Source organism: Magnusiomyces paraingens (genome assembly GCF_902498895.1).
Source record: "Magnusiomyces paraingens strain CBS 517.90 genome assembly, contig: contig3, whole genome shotgun sequence".
Lineage (NCBI taxonomy): Eukaryota > Fungi > Ascomycota > Dipodascomycetes > Dipodascales > Dipodascaceae > Magnusiomyces > Magnusiomyces paraingens.
This window is the reverse complement of record NW_022474069.1, coordinates 4,728,090-4,749,153: the sequence shown is the minus strand read 5'-3', so window position 1 is coordinate 4,749,153 and position 21,064 is coordinate 4,728,090. Positions and strand designations below refer to the sequence as shown.

Genomic DNA, 21,064 nt, shown 5'->3' with positions numbered 1-21,064 from the left:
TTAAATAATCTGTTTATTGTGCTACAAAATAAATTTGCAAAAAAAATAAATATCTTTGTATCTCAGCTTTGAAGTTCAGCAAGTAAATATTGTCTTTAATTATGTTTGTTTTGCCAAGGTTTGTCCAATATAAATATATAAGATGGAGAAGAAATTCCTGCAGCAAATCGGTTCCAAAAAAAAAAAAAAAAGAAGTCTATTTTGGTTGTCAAGGTTTGCACTCTGAAAGAATCTTTGGATTATGTCACAAGAGCCATTTGTTGAGAGGGAAAAAAGTCTTAAGAAGTGCCTGGAGCCTTCTATGTTTTTCTAGAGTTTTATTTTGTTACTGTCAATTTCGACCTTATTGGATTTGTAGGTTCTGTTGTACCAGTGGCTGTAAGAGCTGTTTGTGGCTGCTGTAGTTGCGATTGCGTGCTTATGTTACCACTGATTGAGAGCCCTGCATCTTGAGGAGACAGATGAATTGATTTTGGTTCTACAAACTTCGCTATAGTTAATTCTATCTAGTCTTTATTGGCTTCCACTGCGATTCTGTTTGTTCGGGACTGGAAGTTGAATAGGCTCTTTCTAGTTCAAGTGTGTTCTTCTTGGGTTGTAGAGTCGGTATTTTGCTTTGCAGGCTAGGGTTTCAAACTTGCTGTATAATGAATGGGAGAAAGCCGACCTCTTTGTGAAGAATGTAGATTGGGGGGTGGTGATGTTTGTATTTTTCTTGAAACTGCATTCTGTGTTAGTTGAGACCGTGCTGCCCATTCATTTGATGACTCTGGAATTGCTCCCCAATAAATTAATGCCATAGGCAATGATTGGGATGATACAGGAATTGTAGAGCAGTTTGAGAGCGGAGCCTGTGAGTTCGTTTTTTTTCCCCCCTATTCGGGTGAAATTAAAGGTTAGAATTAATTGTTCATTTTTAAAAGGAATTTAAAATTTAAATATGAGTACGCAGTTTAGGAGAATTCCTAGAACTTCGACTATATATATTTTACGGTTTGCAAGAGTTGGATGAGTATGAGAATTTTTTTTTTTTTTTGCCAAAGTGTACTTGAAATTTCAGCACCCAAGGCTACTCATAGAAATCTCCTTTACAGCCGCATTTTGTCACCTGACCTCAAATCAATTTATTTTTCAAAATCTCCCAAAAATTAGCCAGTACACGTGATTTAACCCCAAATCTCGGTTTTTCTTGCTCCCTGTAAAATAAAGCCTGACCTTTTTTATTTTTTTTATTTTTTTTTTTGGTCCAACCACCAGATTTCAATTTACAAACCTCCCCCCATTCTTCAACACACCCTAATCATCACAAACTAATATCAACTATACAAATTCTTTGAAACAAACAACTTTATCCAATTTTTTAACCATATATTTTCATCGTTATTACCATATTTAAAATTTCATAGACTTCCTTCTCTTACTCCCTCTTTTCTTTTTTTTTTTTTTTCGTCTTCTCAAGTTAGCATGCCAACAACCATCAATGATCTACCTATAGAAGTTCTCCGCAATATCTTCCTTTGCCTCGACCCTCCATCTTTTCTCGCAGCTGCTCACACATCTCGGCTTTGGCGTGCTGTTTCTCTATGGCCTTACACCCTTTTCTGGCACATTGACACCTGGCTTTCTGACCAGGAAGACCGCCAAGCCTTTTATAGGCTCTACGACCATATAGTCTCCAGAAATGATAACAATATTGATACCTGTGATACCGACAGCCAAAGTATACAAGACAAACCTCTAGATTCTAATAATGAAGGTACCCTGATAAAAACTATCCCTTCACCCCCAACCCTTTCAGAAAGCGCATCGTGCACTTCTTCAGCAGCTACTTATTCTCGTTACACGGAAGCCCTCAAAGCCTTTTCTACATTCAAGTCACCATCACCATCACTACTACTACAACAACAACAACAACAACCACAGCCCACTTCGCTGACCATCCTACCGTCTAACTCTCAAAATTTGGCTCTCGTCCAATTCTACTATAAACTTCTTCGTGCCCAGCTCATAGGAATCTCGGTCGTCCCTGCATATACTCTCAACCTTCCAGACCACTTTTTCTCAACACACGACCCCCAACCACTATCCTCTTCATCTACTCAAACACCATCTTCCGATAAGCTTCATGCCCAGCTTACAGAATGCTTTGGAATTTCTCCAGACGGATCATATCTTTTGGTTGTCAAACGCGGTCTTGACAATCTTCACTTTCTTTATGGATACAGTCTCATTGAACCTTTAATGTCTCCAAACAATCATGATCAAAAACTCTCTAGTACACTTTCCACTCCTTGCCTTACTTACTACTATTGCTGGACTAATGATAGACAAGTCAACCAAGTAGTACTATCCACGGATAATAAGTTTCTCGGCGTTTCATACGACGTGGGCTATGTCCAAGTCTTTGACCTTTTTATTGCATCTTTATCTCCGTCTTCCTCTCAAGGAACAACAAATCCCCATTTTCCAATAACTCCACCAGGATCAATATCCCCATTATACCCAATAGAACCCCGTGTTCTCTTTTCTAGACAGTATCCTTCCCATGTCAAATATCTTGCCATTTCCGCACGCGGAGAAGTTCTTTTCCTGCGCGCCCAACGGCTAGGCGGCCTGGTAATCGTCAACATTCGCACCTCTGAAGAAATCGATATCCCTCATTACCGCCTTGATCTTTCCATGTCCCTTCAGTACGACGATAAGGTCCTCATGCTTTCTGGATGGAATGAAACAATTATATTTGGTAAGGCTACACATTCCTCCTCTCAACAAGACGACTCAGGGGAAAATTCTCCAGCTAAAGGGTCTCTCTGGGATTACTTTTTCTATCATGTCCAAAATAACATCTCTTCATATGTGCCAGTAGAACGTGCGGTTGCTCTTCAAAAACCAAACGCATATCTTGGCTTTGATTGTAGTCGCCAAGGCGGCTTGACAGTAAAGGTAGTTTTAGATGAAGAAGAATTGATGGGGTTTAGACCTCTTGAAAGGGTATTACAGTATGGTGTAGACGAGGAAGAGGAGGAAGAAGCAGAAGACGAGGAGGAAGAGGAAGAAGACTTGGGTGAAGATGATGATGATAAAAGTATACATACAAACGATATGCGGAGCACTCCGAACTTTACAATCATGGAAACAACGGTGGTTGCCGATAACCATTCTCAGCCCCACCCCCAAGAAAATAACAGAGATATCGAGGAAAACATTGGCAATAACAATGAGGAGGTCGATGGTAATGAAGGGAATGAAGAGAACGAAGAGAACGAAGAAGATGAGGATGAGGATGAGGAAGAAGAAGAAGAAGAAGAAGAAGAAGAAGAAGAGGAGGAGGAGGAGGAGGAAAACTTGCACAAGGCCGAATTTCCTCTTTTTTCTCGGAAAATCCTTGCCTTTTCTGATCTCATCTACTGTGTGACTCAAGACGCTTCGCTGTTTGCCATTCTCTCCGGTACTCGTATCTACATTTACGTTCTTGCGCCAGATGCGCTCTCAGACGGCTTCGTCACAGGATATCTTCCTCACCGTATTGTTGAGCTCAATCTCAAAAAAGATATTTACGAGCGTACTTCATCCACCATTTCACCCCAAGACAATAATGACGACCCGTCTTTGCTCCAAAGTGATTTCGCCAACAACGGCAACAACGGCAACAACACACAGGAAACCCCTGCAATACGTAACCTCAAGTTTGTCGGTAACACCCGCCTTCTCATCTTCACATCTAAACACATCTTGCTGTACGACCTGGCGCGCGGGCCTCGCGCCGCTCTTCGTACAAATCCTGATCACCGGTTCCGGATTGATACCACTATGTGTGTGACTGAAATTTAAGGAATCTCTTCATTAATTTTTTGTTTTGGTACTTGTTTTTTTTTTTTCCTTTTTTTTGTTTACTATTCTTATAAAAATAACACAAAAATGACAGTATACTGTAATAATAATAATAATGATAATAATAAAATAAACATATTGCACTTGGCCGTTTAACGCTCCTTGAGCATCTTGTTGCGTTTCTCCTTTCTTCGTAGTCGTTCCAGTTTCTAAAAAACAATTTTCTGTTAGTTCTCATTTGAATTCTCTTTCTTCTTTTATCACTCACCTTTGCATGCATTTTCTTGGCCAGTTCCGCGTACCGCTCCTTTTCCTTCTTCGCAGCTTCTCTTGCTGCCCGTTCCTCCATTCGCCGCCGTCGCTCACCCTCCTTTTCATCCTTCATCTCTTGAACTCGTGCCTTGAATGCTGCTGCCTCTGTCCGAGCTTGCACTCGCTTCTCCCATGCTGTTTTTCCAACTCCAAGCGCGCTGATCCGTAATGGCGTCTTCTGCTCTCGCCACGTACGGTTACTCTTCCGTGTCTGTGGAGTATCTCGTTGAGCTGTCACACTTGTCCCGGTGTACACTTCAGGTGCCTCTGTAGGCACGGTGGTTGTTTCGTTGTCGGACATTATGATTTTTGGACAAAAAGTCGTTTGCTCTAATGTGCGTGGAAAAGGAAGAAAGAATTGAGATAAAATTTTTTTTCCTTTCAAAATGTTCAGCCGTACATAATATGTCACATGATTTTAAATAATCATCTTAGGTTTGTAGGTCTGGAATTTTTAAAATAGCGTATAGTTTTACAAGACTCCGTGGCCAAGCTGGTGAAGGCGCACGACTGTTAATCGTGAGATCGTGAGTTCAATCCTCACCGGGGTCGTAATATTTTTATTATTTTTTTGGAACAAATTGTTTATGTACAGGCAAGTCCATAATGAAACCTTTTAGAGACAGATAACGGCCATTTTTTGGTTGTGCTCTTCATAATTCAAATATAGACTTTTTTTTCCACTTCTATCATATTCATACTTCCTACATTTCTTTTATCAATTCTATCAATGTACACTTGTACTAAAGTTTCACCAACTTCGCATGTAAAACGAAGAAACCCGTCGCTCCTTTTCCTTTTCTTTCACCTTCCTTAGCACTGCCAAATCCCTCTGTTGACGTCTTCTCTGTCTCCGCCATGGCCAAACGCAAACAGCCACGCGTCGCATTCGTCGCCAAAAACATTGCCTAAGCTCATTGCTATTGCTATTGCTGTTGTTTTTGTTGTTGCAATTACTTTCAGCTAATCCACAAACATTTACAGACTGCCCAGGCTTCATGTCTAAAAACGACATGTAGCTCGTTGTTCGCACCATCTGCATCACTGCTTGCTGCTGTCGCTTTTCATCCTTCTTTTTTATTTTCACCAACTGCTTTTCCTTTTTTTCGTTTTCGTTTTCGTTTTCGTTTTCATTTTCATTTTCTTCTAATTCTTTTCGTCTTCGTTGCGAAAATTCCACAGGACACGTTTTTTCTAACGGATACTCCCAAGATTCATTCCCATTCCCACCCACAAAAGATCCCGTATTATCCTCTCGTTTCTGCTGATGGTGACGCCGAGCTGCTTCTTCCTCCAGCTCATCAGCCGAAAACCCCCATGGAACATAGGCACGTGATTTGGACATGAGTGGTCTCCTCTTGCCATCAATGCGATCTGGTAACGCATACAACTCTTCTACCCTGCGTCCCATCGCTCTTCTTTTAGCAGCACTTCTTCTCGGCGTAGCCACAATAGTAGCCATACCGCTGTTGTCTCTAGAGACGCAGCCGTATTGTAAATTTTTCCCGCTTTTGGGTACCCCGCCCGGAGGCGGCAACCGGATCCGATGCCTGCCCTCGATTCGTGAAATCATGGCGCGTGCACTTGTTGGAGCAATAGAGGGCAACCGTTTCACTTGATCTGCCTTCTCACCAGCGGCTTCTAGCGCAAGAGTATCTAATGCATGGGTATATTGTGCAAACAAAAGTCTAAAGTCTTGTTCCAGCTGTTCGTTGCGTGCCTTGAGCATGCGAGCAGTATGCTCAGCAGAAGCCGCAGCCTTACGTGCTAAACCCACTGCCTTGAATACCTGTGTAAAATCGTTTTGATTTCCTCTACTTTCTTTCGGGTATTTTTCGTCCCATTCTTCTTTTAGGGTATCATTGTGTATCGGCGTCATGTACTTTTCAGAAAAAAGGTCCTCGACCATTGTCGTTGCGTCCCACCATGAGGAAGTACCCGATGCTCTTCTTGCATTGTTTCCAACTCTTAGTATCTGCGACTTGTTTTTCTTTATCATTGGGGTATGAATCACTGTAGCTTGTGATGAAGTCCGCGAAACTTGAGACCCTTGTCGCGAAGGGGTATAACTGGGCGAATAGCATGTTTTGTAAGATGATTTAGAAAAGGTACTGCTGGCCAGCGACACATTGGAGGCCTGGTATAGAGGTGTTTGGTATAGAGATGATTGCAGACTGGTATTAGGATTTACCAAGTGTGGTAATCGAGCTGCAGTGATGGCATCCAGAGGTCCAGCAGCTTTCAAATTCTGACGTTTGGTATAAAATGACGGTGAAAGGTCAGAGCAAGATGATTTACGAGATAATGGTAACTTCGGTCTACTTTCCTTAGTCCTATTATAAGGCTGGCATGACCGGTCAAAAGCAATAGGTGAATTACTAAAACGATTCTGTTCCATCTTGTGCAAGATTAAATTTTTTTAAACGTTACAAAAGAATGGTGAGAAGAAGCTTGGGGAAGAAATAGTTTTTTTTGGACTTCTTTTTTTTTTCTTTTAAAAAATAAAAACAAAAAATCAAAATAACACCTATATCTAAAATCAAACCCCAAAGCAAATCAAGGCAAACTTTTCTTCATCTTTTTTTTAAGCGTCAAGACATTGCAATTTTTTGGGATTTTTATACAAGTACATAGGTCGTTTATTTGTTGGAAACAATAGCATCGTACTTCTGCTTGAACCACTTGATAGAGTCCTCCTTGGAGATCTTGTGGCCCAGACCAATGGTGGCTCTAGCTCTCTTTCTGCGAGCAACACGGGCACCCTTGCGGCCCATGACGACGTAGAAGTCCATACCGTAAATACCGATATTGGGGTCGTACTTGATACCGAGATCAATGTGCTCGGTGACACCGAAACCAAAGTTACCAGTCTCAGAAAAGTTCTTCTGCTTGAGCTCGTACTCCTTGACCTTGAGGCCACGCTCGAGAATCTCCTCAGCCTTAGGACCTCTGATGGTGACGTGGACGGCAATCTTTTCGTTTCTTCTGATACCGAAAGTTCTGACGGTGTATCTGGCCTTAGAGTAGACAGGGGTTTGACCGGAAAGTTGCTCAAGAACCTTAGCGGCACGGGTAAGTCTGTCACCGGACTCACCAACGCAAATGTTGAGGGTGAGCTTCTCGATGCGCAGTTCACGCATAGGGTTGGCACTCTTGTCACTCTATAAATTCAAATCAGTTAGAAAAAAACTGTAAAAGCTTCAATATTGTGTATAATTCCAGCTCAAGCTCAATAGATATTCTCATGGTGAAAAAATTTTCACAAACAATTTTGTCAAACAGGGTATCTACAACAATCACTAATATCGTCTTCCGTCGTCATTGTCATAATGAATTATATCCTATATCGAAATCCTCTTTCATATATACACATGTTCATTTCATGTTCGTACATACCATCTTGTCTATTTGTCGAGGTATATGGTTGTGCGGTAGAGGTCGAGACGTCGAACAGCCGGTAGGGGGGAAAAGGAAAAAAGGGTATTAGAAACTGGCCCATACGAAAATCTTTCGCGGGGGGTTACTAAACGCGCTGTTACAACATTTTGTTACCACTCGCCTTTTTTTTTTTGTTTAATCCTATGGTCCAATTCTTCACATACTCTTACACACACATACCACACAAAATAATATTCGTGACTTTAAAATTTTTTATGTTGCAACAAATACCAGTCTGTGATTTACTTGTAACAAATAACATTTAAGAATAAATGAGAACATAGGGTTTAGCCCTAAAAGGATTAATTTAATGAGAAAAGTAAGTTATTTTAATTACGCTTTAAGCTGTTATTCCCAAGTCATAACTTTTAGGTTTAAATTTTAAACAAAAATATAACCGAAAAGGTAAAAACTTGAAAGGCTGATTGATATCTGATTCAAAATTGCGTTATTCAATTTTTCATTAACTTTGGAACGTAGTATAGCATTATCATCATCAATTTAGACATTACAAGGGGTTTGTTTGGTACATCAAAAACATTTAATTACAGAGCATTAATAATAATTTACTCGCTCTTCTCTTCCTTCTGAACCTCCTCAAACTTGGCCTTGAACTCATTGGCAATGTCGGAGTTGCCAAATCTAATGGCCAAAACCTGGGGTTCGGGAACACCCTCGCTGATATCAGCTGCAACGTTGTAAACCCAGCTTCTGTCAGAACCAACATTGGGCTTAAGCTCGTACTCGGGGAGAACTACACAATTGAGTTAGTTAAAAAGTAATTGGTGACTCGTTCTGATTCAACATACTGTAGTGGTTGGCGCAAATCTTAAGGGTCTTGTCTCTGCGCATCAACAGACGAACCTTGCCGGTGGTCTTGTGCTTAAGGAATCGGACGTCACCAGTACCACGTTCCTTCCATTCCTTGGAGTCAGCGTCAAACTTGAACAACTTGGCGCGGCTGGAGAGAAAGACTTTGTTAGTTTTAAAAAAAAATAAAAAAACAATTGAGGGTAAATCACAAGTAAAAGTCCCGGGGTATACTTACACCTTGTAGATGGCATCTTCGTCTTCTTCGTTAGTCTTGACATCAACCTTCTCGAGCTTGACAATGGGCTCAAAGTGAACATCGGGCTCCTCCTCGTCAGCCTTCTCGTCAGACTTCTTCTCTCCATCAGCGTCTTCCTTTTCGTCGGACTCGGCAGTCTTGGGCTTAGCACCGCCAAAAAGGGAAAAGGCATTGGCGGTGGTAGCGGAGGCACCAGAGAAAACAGACTTCTTTTCTTCTTCCTTAGGAGCAACGACTTCTTCAGTCTTCTTGACAGTCTCTTCGGTGGACATTATGTGTGTGTTTAAGAATATTATATTTATTAAGATTAAACGATGTCTATTGAAAAGGGTAAAAATGTAAGAAACAAAAGTCAGTAATCAAGTTTCTTTTTTAACATCTACATCTATTGCGACTTTTCGGGGGAATTTCGCAGGAGGAAGAAAAAAGATAAACAAGTAAATTAAAAGCTGAGGTAATAATGGATCATTTAAGATCCATTTTTCTTTCGTAAAACCTGGGTGATTTTGCAAATATGGGATTTCTAGATCAAAGGCATATCATTTTTGTAAGATAAATCGGAGTATTTTGGGCCCTTCTTTCATTCTTTTAATCTTTTTATTTTTAATTCAATTTTTTTTTTTACAATCTTTTAATTTTTTGTTTATTTTTGTTTATTTTTTCGTTAATTTTTTCTTCACTCCATGATGTTGCATTTAAGGCCGATATGTAGTATTAAAAAAAAACAAGTCGAATTCATATAAGAAATAGATGTAAATAGATATCACGGCATTACTTACACCTTCGAATCTAGGCGATATTCAGGATGAGTGGTGAGGATTGTGTAGTGTAGGGGGGAAAGTAAGGAAAAGCAGGGAAAAAAAAATTAAAAAAAAATATTATTTTTGGTGGCAAAGCGGGAAAATTTTTAACGTGAAAGCCTTATGGACACCGCACGAGAACCCAAGCACATAACAACAAACACCATCACTACGCACAACAAAAAATCACACAATCACAAACAAAAGGCATGTTAGCAAATAATATTTGGACAAGCTGCACCGCATGTAAACTGGTAGATTGGTTAATAGTTGCTGTTGATAGTTAAAATGGCACGAGGCATAGTTGTGGGTTACTGCTGCTGCGCACACTGGTGAAATCATGGCTTTCCTTCATTTTTCTCTATTGATGCTGTTAAAGTTAGTTAATGTTTCGTTTCTTGAGCTATAATTAAATATAACTGTAATTGTTGTTACAATAACGTTACTACGTAGAAAATCAAGTATTGTTGGAAGCCAAGGTTGTAAACAACGTTTTTTTTTATTTTTTTTTTATTTTTTTATTTTTTTGATGCTCATCTGCTACTTTAAAATATTTAAAAAGGGAAATCAAAAGGAAGGGATGGCAGAGATGAGGGTTACAACATCCACTGAGCTTCTGAAGCAGCCGCCACAATTACCCGTGTAGCAAAGCTGATTTTGCCCGTTAGCACAAGTTTTATTTCTTGGAAACTTTAAATAAAAAAAGAAAAAGTAAAGCGCATAAATGTTGCACCTAATAAGATACAAAGGTAAAAAAAAAATAAAAAATAATATGTCACGTGTTAATTAAGATATGATTTATAACTTGATATTAATAATTACTAATCTTGTTGATAGTTACATTTTTTTTTCTTTAACTTGTTACATCAGCCCTCTATTTTCCTCCAAAAGTCGCTTCCACCCATCGTGATATTGGCAAAGTGCCACCCAGATAGCCCATACGTTAGTACCAGCCATTTTTTCAAACATACACAATCACCACCACCCTATTAAACAATCAACACCGCCCATCTTCTTAGAAACCATATCTATACACCATGGACACAATTGCCAAAAAATACTCTTACGAAGCTACCCTGGACCGGTCTGCTTTTGAAGAGTCTGAGCAAGATATCCTTGACTGCGAGCTTCGAACAGGCGTCCCAGAAATTAGTTTGCCACCAATCAGTCGAGTAAGTAGCATAGCCTTTCAACCCTATAAAATATTCTACTCAAAGCTCTGGAAATGATACCTTTTTATTTATTTAACTTCATAATTCTAACTCAAACTCCAGCCTACTGCCTTTTTACGTGCACACACAGACGACAATGCCAACCCAGATGTCAAGATCAAGATTGCACACGGTACAACTACACTCGCGTTCCGTTTCCAAGGCGGCATTATTGTTGCCGTAGACTCGCGTGCGACAGCTGGCAACTGGATTTCGTCGCAGACTGTTAAGAAGGTCATTGAAATCAACCCGTTCCTGTTGGGAACCATGGCTGGTGGTGCTGCCGACTGTCAGTTTTGGGAAACCTGGCTGGGCATGCAATGCCGGCTGCACGAGCTGCGCGAGAAGCAGCGCATCTCTGTTGCTGCCGCCTCTAAGATTCTATCAAACCTGACATATGAATACAAGGGCATGGGTCTGTCCATGGGTACTATGATTTGCGGCTACACCAAGCGTGAGGGTCCCGCCATTTACTATGTCGACTCGGACGGAACCAGACTCAAAGGCGACCTGTTCTGTGTGGGCTCCGGTCAGACCTTTGCTTATGGTGTCTTGGATGCAAGCTACAAGTGGGAACTTACTGTCGAAGAGGCCCTGGCGCTCGGAAAGCGCAGTATTTTGGCCGCCACCCACAGAGACGCTTACTCGGGTGGTTCTGTTAACCTTTACCATGTTACGGAGAATGGCTGGATCTACCATGGAAACTACGATGTCAATACCGAGTTCTGGAAGGCCAAGGAGGCAGAGGGTTCTTTCAACAATGTCGTCATGTCTCTTCCCAATTAATGTGTAATTTGATATAAATCCCCCTTTTTAATGAAATGAAAAAAAAAAAAAAAAAAAAAATTGGTGATCACGGTTCCCCAATTCAGTTATGAGGCTCAACAAAATTAAAAATTAAATAAAATAAAAATAAAAATCTAAATTCATTAAAAAATTACAAGTTCGTATATCATCATCATCTTCGTCATTATTATCATCATTCATGTGCAATTATTACGCCTAAGCGTAGTTTTTTTTTTATATTCTTGGGTAAATTTTTGAAGGATCTTGTAGTTATCATAAGTGCATTTTGTGGAGGATGGTCAAATATCTTGCCCTTTTTTCTCCAGCCTTCATCCACTTCCTTTATCACTTTTTGACCATCTTTTGTGCAGGTCCTTGGGCCGCCGCATTTCTCACAATTGCATCTACCCCGCGTTTCATGCCAGCTCCAACCGGCGTGTTTCCTCCTTGTTCCTGTGCACCTTGTCCTACTGATATCGATGTCGATGCCGGCGATGACGAAGACGTACCAACACTGCTTCCACTAGCTGCGTTCGGCATCATCTTGCCAATTGGCAACCCGAGCTTAATTGCGTGGGCCTCCAGCTGCTTCAGCGCGGCAAGAATGCTTGGTGACGGGTTCTTAAGCTTGCTAGCTTTGGCTAACATTTCTGCGATTTCCTGTGCCTGTTTCCCTGGATCCTTGGAAGCACCGCCCGCAGGCCGCGCTCCTGTGTTTCCGCCAGAGGTAGATGTAGTAACTGCTGTTGTTGTTTTGGAAACAGGCGCTACCTGGGGTTTGGCTTGAACCACAGCAGGTGGTGTCGGTGCAGATACCGGGTGGTTCACCAAAGGTTGTGTTTGCTGGACAGGCCGCGAAACAGATGCTGGTGCCTTAACTTGTGGTCGAGGTACGGTGGGCGCCGTTTGGGTGAACGTTTTGGGCGCAGGCGTAGTGACAGGTGCTGGAGTTGTTACGGGTTTCACGGCTCCGGGTTTCACAGCTCCAGGTTTAGGCGCAGATACGGGCTTCACAGCACCAGAGTTGGTCTGTCCGATACCAGTGTTTTGGATCATAGGCGCTTGTTGCAGTTGAGGTGGCAGTCGTTGCACAGGCTTGGTCACGTTTTGTGAAGCTGGTGCACGGTACTGTGGAGCTGGCACAGGTGCAGGTGCAGGTGTCTGCTGAGTTGTCCGCTGTTGTTGCTGAAACTGCGTTTGAAGTGGGGGCGATGACAGCGTCTGAACACGTTGAACAGGTGGTTGTCTAGGTGGAACTTGCTGAGTGGGAATCGGAGACTTTTGTTGCGGTCTCGCCTTGTTTGGCGTTGTATTGGGTATCGGAGGCTTGTAAGCCTGTTGTTGCGGAGGTCTCGATTGCGGTGTCACAGTCTTTTGTTTTTGGAGATTGGCATTGGTCCCAGGTCGTGCTTGCGTCGCTGTTGACGGAGGTTGAGTCGAGTACGTTGTCTGGGCTGGCTGTTGTGGCTGCTGTTGTTTGCTTAATGGGCCATATCCACTTGGAGGTCCTGATGGACGAAATGGCATGTTAACACCATTGTTATTTAATCCATTATTCAAATTTGCAGAAACCTGGGGTCCAGTACTGATATTGCTGCCGCTGCTTACACCAGCACTTGACACACCTGTCGTAGAAGAGTTGGCCACAGGACTAGATGGTGGAAGCGTCCCGTGGAGCCGAACAGACGAAGGCAGTGCCGCAAAGTTTGGTTGTGAGATAGACGCAGGCACCTTGAGACCAGCCGTACGCGCGTTGGGAATTACAGGGTATGATGTGCGTGACATGGGCATTGGCTCTGGTGGTGAAATAGAGGCTGAGGGAGAAACAGAAGGTGCAGAAGACGAAGCCATAGACGTTGGGACAAGAGACGGCGGTGGTACAGGAATTTTGCGAATGGCAGCTGGTGGCGACACACTGCGAGCATTCATGGGAGAAGCAGACTGTGGTGGAGAAGGTGAAAAGCTTTTGGGTATAGGTTTATTGGTAGCGACGGCAGATTTCCCGCTCGGTCCCACAGACCCACGAGTAGCTGTTGTTCCGATCGAGGCAGTAGCTGCCTTGGCCTGATTTTTCTTTACTGACGATGTGATGGCCGCGTTAATTGCACTCACAAGTTGAGCCTGGCCTTTACCCTGGAGCAACTGGTTGAGAGCATTTGCGCCTCCGTTTTTCGTAATCTGGGCAATTGCAATAGCCAATGCGTTTGTCAGCACCGTCTGGTTCACCACTTGGCCTGTATTTTGCATCTGCTGCTTGATTTTTTCAGAAAGAAGCGTTAGCATACGCAGCGTTTCCTTAGGTAAGTTCAGCCCGCTCAGCCCAGAACCGGCCTTTTTCGAAGGCCCTGCTGAGCCAGAAGGTGATGCAGAACGGCTAGAAACTGTAATCGGAGCAGGACTGGCGCGTGTTTGCACTGGCGCAGGCACTGGCGCAGGCACTGGTGTGGACACGGGCACGGGCACAGGCACGGGCACAGGCACAGGCATGGGAGGGCTGCTAGCCTTAGGTGCTGTAGGCCCGATTTGTGGTTTGGGCTGGGGAGCGGGGACTGGTGGGCGCGTGACTGGCGCAGATTTTTTGACAGGAGCCGGTTGCTTTACCGGTGCCTGAACTGGAGCAGCAGGTCTTTGGGCAGGTCGGGGCTGTTGTGGCTGCATGTTAGTCTGCTGCAGAGGCAATGAAGCACGAACTGATTGCTGCTGCGATGGCATTGGTTTCCTTTGGGAAACTCCCGCATTAAACCCTGGGGTATTGGGGTTAGTCGGAAGTAGCCCGCTTCCAACTGTATTTGCTGCTACTCCCTTATTCATCACAGGGCCATTATGTTGATGCTGTTGCTGCTGAGGCATTTGTGGACGAGCAACAGGAGCTTGATTGGGCACCTGAGGTTTAACGCGCATTTGTGGCACCGACGTTTGTTTCTGCAGTTGAGGCTGTGTGACCTGTGCAGCAGGGCCCATCGATGGTTTGGGTGGTATTTGAGTTGGTTTGAATGCGTTCTGGCGTGGTGCAAAGCTCTGCTGCTGTTGCTGTTGCTGTTGCTGTTGCTGTTGCTGTTGCTGTTGCTGTTGCTGTTGCTGTTGCTGTTGCTGTTGCTTCTGCTGTTGTTGTTGTTGCTGTTGTTGTTGCTGTTGTTGCTGCTGTTGTTGTTGTTGTTGTTGTTGTTGCTGCTGCTGAGAAGGGGGAGGGGGACGTAACGGCGGAACAGTATTGGTAGTTGGAACGGTACCCGCAAAATTGTTTACCGGCTTTTTGACAGAAACATTTTGTTTAGGAAACTGTTGCTGCTGTTGTTGAGGTGGGGGTTTCCGTGGAACAGGGTTAGGAGCAGGACTCGGTTTGAAAACAGGGCCAGCCGTTGCATTAGGGTGAAAAGAAGAAGCGCCTGTAGTAGCTGATAACATCGCCGACGTAGGGGCCGGTCTATTATTATTCGGCGGTAACTGTCCTGTGGTCGGTTTGGGTTTTTTGACCGCACCACCAATGACAACCGGGGTATTACTCACTGGTTTGGCAATTCGCGGTGGTGGAGGCACGTCTTGCTTCTTTATCTGAACATTGGTACTACCAGTAGATGATTGAGCTGGCTTAGAATTATTAGATGCATTACCCTGCGACGGCCCTGTAGTTGAGAACGACTCGCGCGTCATGTTGGAGTAATCAGGCCGTGACACGCGATCAATTGTAATTTCACGCGCCAGTTCTGCGATAGTTTTCTTCTTCTCGTCTTTTGACAACGAGTTGAGACCACCTGTTGGGCCAATACCACCAGCAAGCGGTGCCGTGTGTATTGTACTGGTGTTGTGAGAGAGATTGGCAATCGCACTTAACGCTGTGTTGCCCAGGGCTGTGTTAGCTAGGCTTGAAGCATTGGCCCTGGCCTTTTCCGAAAGCTGGTGCAGAGCCGGATTAAGTGTTGGGTCTTGCGACAGCACCGGAATATCTGACAGCAGACCACCTTCCTTGAGCAGATTAGAATTGTACAGCGACGAGAACTTGGATGTGAGGGGTTGCTGGATAGCAGCTGGAGGATGTAGCCTGTTATCAGGGCCAGTAAATTGCTGGATAGCAGCTTGTTTCTGAAGCGGCAGAGACTGTTCCTGTTGTTTGTGTTGTTGTTGCCTCTGAGGCTGATTGTGTGATGGGAGTGGCACCTGGGATTTGGATGGAACTCCACCGGTGGGCCCGGGTTTCGTTATGTGATTGATTGGCCGTTGAGATGAATTAGTTCCTGTTCCCTTTTGGTTCACTAAAGTTCCTGTTGGTCCCTTTATTGTAGATGCAGCAGTATGTTGAACTTGTTTGGGCGGACCTGCAGGGGCCGTAGGAAGAAGTCCCGATAATGGTTTGGATGTAGGAAGAAGCTGGTTCGGGAGGCCGGAAATGGAAGATGGTATTTTTGAAGAAAAGGATGAGTTGGGCTGCTGTGTCTGGCGTTGCAGTTGCGGTTGTGGTTGCGAAGACTGTTGCTGCTGCATGTTAAACTGTGATTGTAGAGATGATGGGAAAGGAGGCATTCCTGAGAGAGGCGCGCCGCCGGGGTATTGTTTAGGAATAGGTGCTGATGACGATGCATTTGAGGGTTTGAAGGAAGTTACTGTGGTTTTTATTGTTGTAACAGCAGCTGATGGATGAGGAACAGAGACAGCAGCTTGTGGTTTGGTATTCTGGAGAGGTGGGAATTGATGCTGTTGTGGTTTGGGGGGTATTGACTGTTGATGTTGTTTGGGGGGTGCCGAAGTTTGTAAAAGGACCGGTTGCGGTTGTGGCTGCGGCTGTGTTTGTGGCTGCGTTTGTTGTTGCTGAAGCTGAGGCTGGGACTGGGACTGGGACTGGGACTGGGACTGGGACTGGGACTGGGACTGGGACTGGGACTGGGACTGGGACTGGGACTGGGACTGGGACTGGGACTGGGACTGGGACTGGGACTGGGACTGGGACTGGGACTGGGACTGGGACTGGGACTGAGGCTGAGGCTGAGACTGAGTTTGCGGTTTTGGAGCAGGAGACCGCAATTGAGCTTGTTGCTGTTGGACCTGTTGCGGTGGTTGTGGTTGTTGCACCGGTTGCTGTTGTTGAGACGCAGGAATTTGTCCAATGCGGACTCCTGAGATTTGAATATGGCCTGGTTTTGCGCCATTTGCTCCGAGAAGATTTTTGGCCACCATTTGATTGATTCGTTCCTGTTCTTGAATCCGTGCCAGTTCTGCTTCCTTTTGAAGCACCAGCGCTTTAGCCTCTTCGACTTGCGCCATTGCTTCTTTAGCCTTTTCCAGTTCCCGCTCCCGCTCCCGCTCCTTTTCACGCTCCTTTTCTGCCTTGGCTTGAGCAAACGCTTGTGCTGCTCGAGCCTTGTTGAGACTCGTTTCTGCAGCCTTTTTCTTGATTCGCTCACGCTCCTGGAAATATTCCTCGTCAATACCCCATAACCAGCCCTTGCCTTCTTTTGAAATCTTCTTGAACGCCTTGTTAGACGAAAGATTGTGTCGCACCGAATTCTTCCAACCATGAGGACAGTACTGGTAGTAAGGGAAGATATCTTGGATCGACTTATAAATCTTGGAAAGCGAAATTCCACTGGCTTCTGGGTGTGCTCGCAAAGCAGTGGCGATCAGATGAGAATAAGAAAACTGAGGCTTTTCGCGGTATTCTTCGGGAATTTCTTCGGGCAAGTACTCCTTGCGTGGAGGATTCTTTGAATTGTTTGGTTTGGGAGCAGTTGCAGGTTTGGAAGATTTGGCTGAAGCAGCCGCTGCATCAGCTGGTGTAGAAGAAGCAGTTTCAGAAGCAACGGCTGCCGCAGCCTCTGCCTTCTTTTCCAGCTCTTCAGGAGTTTCTTTGTGAGTATCTTCAGGCTCTGGTACTGAGATTGATTTCTTGGAAGTCTCTTCGGATTCAGGTTGTTCTTCCTTTTTGGTTTCAGCATCTTCTTCCTTGATAGAATCTCCGGTATCCTTGACCTCTGCACCAGACGCAGGAGGAAGAACAAATGTGAATGAAATTTGCCCGATTTGGATTTTAATTCTAAAAAAAATTAGTAAGAAAAAATAGTTGATCAGTATTTTAAACCTTACCCATCACGAAGAGGTACTGTGGTGCCTGTTTCTATGAATTGGTCATCGACAAACGCGCCATTACGGCCCAGTACAGATAATTCAAATCTTTGTGTACCAAAGTTGTAAAAGATTTTAGCGTGTTTACGAGAAATTGCCTTGGAATTACCCAAATCAACATCCACCATAGAGCATCCAGCCGACTCAGCACCGCGGCCCAAAATCACCTGAAGAGTTTGGACGTAAAACGCAAACGAGGGGAAATCGAGACGCGCATATGCAGAAACTCGAGGTACATTGTCAAGCTCGTGCGATTGATTAGTGTATTCATCATTGTTGAGAGCATTGATAGCTTTCAGGGTCGAACTCTTGTCTGCTTTACTTCGGGGGAATGGAATTGGAGAGTGTATTGTTGCTGGTGGGAAATTAGGTGTGTTTTCAGTCGTATTAATGGCTGGACTTATCTGACTTGCGGATTGTTCCAGTTGATCCTGGTTCTCGGTTATTATTTGTTGCTCTGACTGTGAATCTATATGGGGTATTTGTAGATCCCCTGAAAGAGGTTGAGTGAGTTTGAATAACTGTTCCTCTTCCTCCTTTGTGGGTGGAATGTCAAGAGAACTCAAATCGGGTATGGAAAAGTTAAAGTTTGAAATGATTGAAGATGCAGCTGAAGGCGAATGTGGGACAGACGCCGCATGAAATGGCGGGAGAGGTTTGGTGGAAGTTGTTTCGAGTTGCTCGCTTTGTGCGCGGACAAGCTGTGACTTAATGGAAGAAAAGAGAGACGAGCTGTCAAAGTTTGCAAGCTGAGAAAGGTCATCTGGGAGGTCTGGTATGCTAGTTGTGGGTAGGGAAGATGATGTGGCAGCGGCATCTGATGAAGACTTGTCGAAGGATTCTTGAAGCTTAGAGAGATTAAACTCTGGGAATGATGAGGGTGCCGAGATTGACGACGCATCTAAAGACTCTCCGGATTGTTTTGCTGCATTTTTGGCGAGCTTTTGAAACGATTCTGGTAAGATTAAATCAAAGGGGATCGTATTTAAGATATCACGGTGTTTTGATTTGAGCACGTCAATGTCGTCGAGGGGGGGCAAAGTAATGGCGTCAATTAAAGATTGATCAATCAGACTTTTATCAAATTCTGGGAGTGATAACAGTGTCTTGTCTTTGCTTGTGGATGATGATGATGAGACTGGCTCCTGCGACGATGCTTCGACTGCTGCTGCGGCTGCTGCTGCAACAGCTGCGTTTTGTTGCGCTTGAAATTCGTTAACTATAGAATCAAGTTCGTGGGACTGCATTTGTGTGAACGATGCGATATCGGCAGCACTAGCCTCGTCAAGATTTAAATCATGGGATGAAAGTTGGGTTGCGCCAAGGTCCTGGGTAATTTGATCTGTAGGGGAAGATGGACGATTGTCGTTCTCTGCTGGTGCTGAAGAAGAAAGATGCTGGGATGGAGGTTTTGTAGGGAGTAATGATTCGGATGCTTGTTGTGGGAGAGAATGGGAAGATGGAGAGTGTTGCAGGGTTGGTTCTTGAGACGGAGGGCGCGTGAGATTCTGTATATCTTCTTCCGTAAGCATGGTAGACGCAGTAGTCAAGTTGTTAATATCTTGGTTAATGTCAGTCATGTCATTATTGTGATCATCATCAGTGACGGAGGAAGAGGCTTGCTGAGTTGATGGGAGCATATCGAGAAGGATGGAAGAGGTTGTGAGCGAAGCCAATGCATCGTTGTTGTTATTTGAAGTTGTAGTAGCGGTAATATTAGTAGTTGAAGTTGTAGTTATTGGTGGATGTGTATCAGAAGAAGTTGGGAGGTCTACTGGAAGATCGGACATGATGACATCTGTGACAGATGTGGGTAGTAGAGACATATTGTCGTCTGTTGGTTGTGTAGAAGGGAGTTGTTGGGTGGTGAGGCCTTCAATATGGAGCGAGTCGATGTCAATATCTGCGAGATCGCCGGCATCAGTCATTTCCAAGTCGAGGATATCCTGAACTGTGACATTATGAGGATTTTGTTCTTCATCTTGTTGCTCTTGCTTTATCTGATGGTCTTGTAATTGCTGTTTTTGGTGAGTATTGTCTTCTTCAAATTCTTGTTTTAGGGAGAAGGAAGAAGATATGTCATCGTTACTGGTCACTGGGTGAGACGAAGACCCGGGTGATACAGTACTCATCTTCTTTTATATAAAAAAGAGAGTATTTAAAAAAAAAAAGGGATAGAAGAGAGAAAAGGGATAAGACAAAAGAGACTAAAATCTTTTTTTTTTCTCTCTAGGAACGGGTCCGGGGTGGAGGTGACGGAGGAGTGAATCGGACCATGCGCTTTTACAGGCGCTGAAAGAGAAGTAAATAGGTAAGGTAGAAGAAAAGTTGATTATTTGAAGGAAGGAAGGAAGAGTATGTTGAGATGTCAAGAATGGTGATGATAACGATGACGATGACGATGACGATGACGATGACGATGACGATGACGATGATGATGATTTTGGTGGTGGTGATGCAAAATAGACTGTAGACAGAAGAAATTCTAAGTCAGATTTGTTGCAGGGCACAAGTAAAAGATAGTTATTGTAAGTGTTAGAAAGAATTAAACGCCCGGGACAGAAAATCGGATTGCTGGTTGATGTTGTTGTTTTATTTATTTATTATTTATTTATTTGGATAGTACGGTATTGGTAGTGTTAATGAAAAAGGGATGATCCCGTATGGTCTAAGTGGTGGTGGTGGTGGTGGTGGTAGCTGTTGGATATGAAGGAAAGTTTCCGATGGGAGACAACTTTAAAAAAAAAAGGCGCGCGTGTGTTATTATGACGCGTTTTCTAAAGAGATTTATTAATATTTTGCATATATTAAGGAAATCTTTAAATAAGAAGAAAGATCCAGAGAACTTGGGCTCTGTATTATACGTGAAGGGTGCCTAAGGATGTGTCTAAAGGATTTTTTTTAGGAAATTTTTAGGCCTTTAAAAGGCGTTGAAAGTTGGTGATGCAAAGGATTTTTGGTGGTGCAAAAAAAAAAAAAAAAAAAAATTTGAGAAAAAAAAAATTTTACACACCGGCACTCACACAGAGAGAAAATGTACGGCCGGTACATTAAAAAAAAAAAAAAAAGAAAACTGTCAAAGATGTTTACCAGGTGATGGCTTCAAAAATAATTTTTTTTTACAATATTTAGATCTAGTTGAAGGATTTATTAAGATTTTTATTATATTATACTTTATTTTTACAAAGCTGATATTCCAATAAAAAGACAAGACATTTGGTTCAAAAGTTATATAAAAAAAAAAACGCCAGGGTTAGGGTGTCTTACACGTGCCGTATACCCCGCGACGCGTTCCGGGCCGGTTGAGATTGAAATAGAAAATGATGTTTGACTATAGAAATTTTTCTTTAAAATAAAGGGAAAAAAAAATTAAAGAAACGTTAATAATTATGTTCTTCATTTGGAATTTGGATAGGAAATAAAATTTTCTAAAAGTTTAGAGGTTCTTTTAAAGGATTCAGAGATTTGATCCTAGGGGTCTTTTGATTAGAAGTAACATTAAA

At 43.4% G+C, this 21,064-nt stretch overlaps 7 protein-coding genes across 7 annotated transcripts; 2 read left to right on the top strand and 5 right to left on the bottom strand.

Moving 5' to 3' along the window:
- Nucleotides 1-1,464: 1,464 nt before the first annotated feature.
- Nucleotides 1,465-3,831, top strand: SAPINGB_P004758 (uncharacterized protein; the record flags this gene model as incomplete). Its single annotated transcript, XM_031999473.1, has 1 exon — nt 1,465-3,831. The coding sequence occupies one exon, from the start codon at nt 1,465-1,467 to the stop codon at nt 3,829-3,831; it is 2,367 nt and encodes a 788-aa protein (XP_031855364.1).
- Nucleotides 3,832-3,983: 152 nt separating this feature from the next.
- SAPINGB_P004757 (uncharacterized protein) lies at nt 3,984-4,444 on the bottom strand (the record flags this gene model as incomplete). The annotated part of the gene is made up of 2 exons (XM_031999472.1): nt 3,984-4,040; nt 4,100-4,444. The coding sequence occupies 2 exons, from the start codon at nt 4,442-4,444 to the stop codon at nt 3,984-3,986; spliced, it is 402 nt and encodes a 133-aa protein (XP_031855363.1).
- A 450-nt stretch (nt 4,445-4,894) lies between these two features.
- SAPINGB_P004756 (uncharacterized protein) lies at nt 4,895-6,541 on the bottom strand (the record flags this gene model as incomplete). Its single annotated transcript, XM_031999471.1, has 1 exon — nt 4,895-6,541. The coding sequence occupies one exon, from the start codon at nt 6,539-6,541 to the stop codon at nt 4,895-4,897; it is 1,647 nt and encodes a 548-aa protein (XP_031855362.1).
- Nucleotides 6,542-6,782: 241 nt separating this feature from the next.
- On the bottom strand, nt 6,783-7,542 carry SAPINGB_P004755 (60S ribosomal protein uL5; the record flags this gene model as incomplete). The annotated part of the gene is made up of 2 exons (XM_031999470.1): nt 6,783-7,304; nt 7,540-7,542. The coding sequence occupies 2 exons, from the start codon at nt 7,540-7,542 to the stop codon at nt 6,783-6,785; spliced, it is 525 nt and encodes a 174-aa protein (XP_031855361.1).
- Nucleotides 7,543-8,147: 605 nt separating this feature from the next.
- SAPINGB_P004754 (uncharacterized protein) lies at nt 8,148-8,922 on the bottom strand (the record flags this gene model as incomplete). Its single annotated transcript, XM_031999469.1, has 3 exons — nt 8,148-8,335; nt 8,391-8,542; nt 8,630-8,922. The coding sequence occupies 3 exons, from the start codon at nt 8,920-8,922 to the stop codon at nt 8,148-8,150; spliced, it is 633 nt and encodes a 210-aa protein (XP_031855360.1).
- Nucleotides 8,923-10,487: 1,565 nt separating this feature from the next.
- On the top strand, nt 10,488-11,447 carry SAPINGB_P004753 (uncharacterized protein; the record flags this gene model as incomplete). Its single annotated transcript, XM_031999468.1, has 2 exons — nt 10,488-10,622; nt 10,725-11,447. 2 exons carry the CDS (start codon nt 10,488-10,490, stop codon nt 11,445-11,447), a joined length of 858 nt encoding a protein of 285 aa, XP_031855359.1.
- A 345-nt stretch (nt 11,448-11,792) lies between these two features.
- SAPINGB_P004752 (uncharacterized protein) lies at nt 11,793-19,693 on the bottom strand (the record flags this gene model as incomplete). Its single annotated transcript, XM_031999467.1, has 2 exons — nt 11,793-17,472; nt 17,523-19,693. 2 exons carry the CDS (start codon nt 19,691-19,693, stop codon nt 11,793-11,795), a joined length of 7,851 nt encoding a protein of 2,616 aa, XP_031855358.1.
- Nucleotides 19,694-21,064: the final 1,371 nt, after the last annotated feature.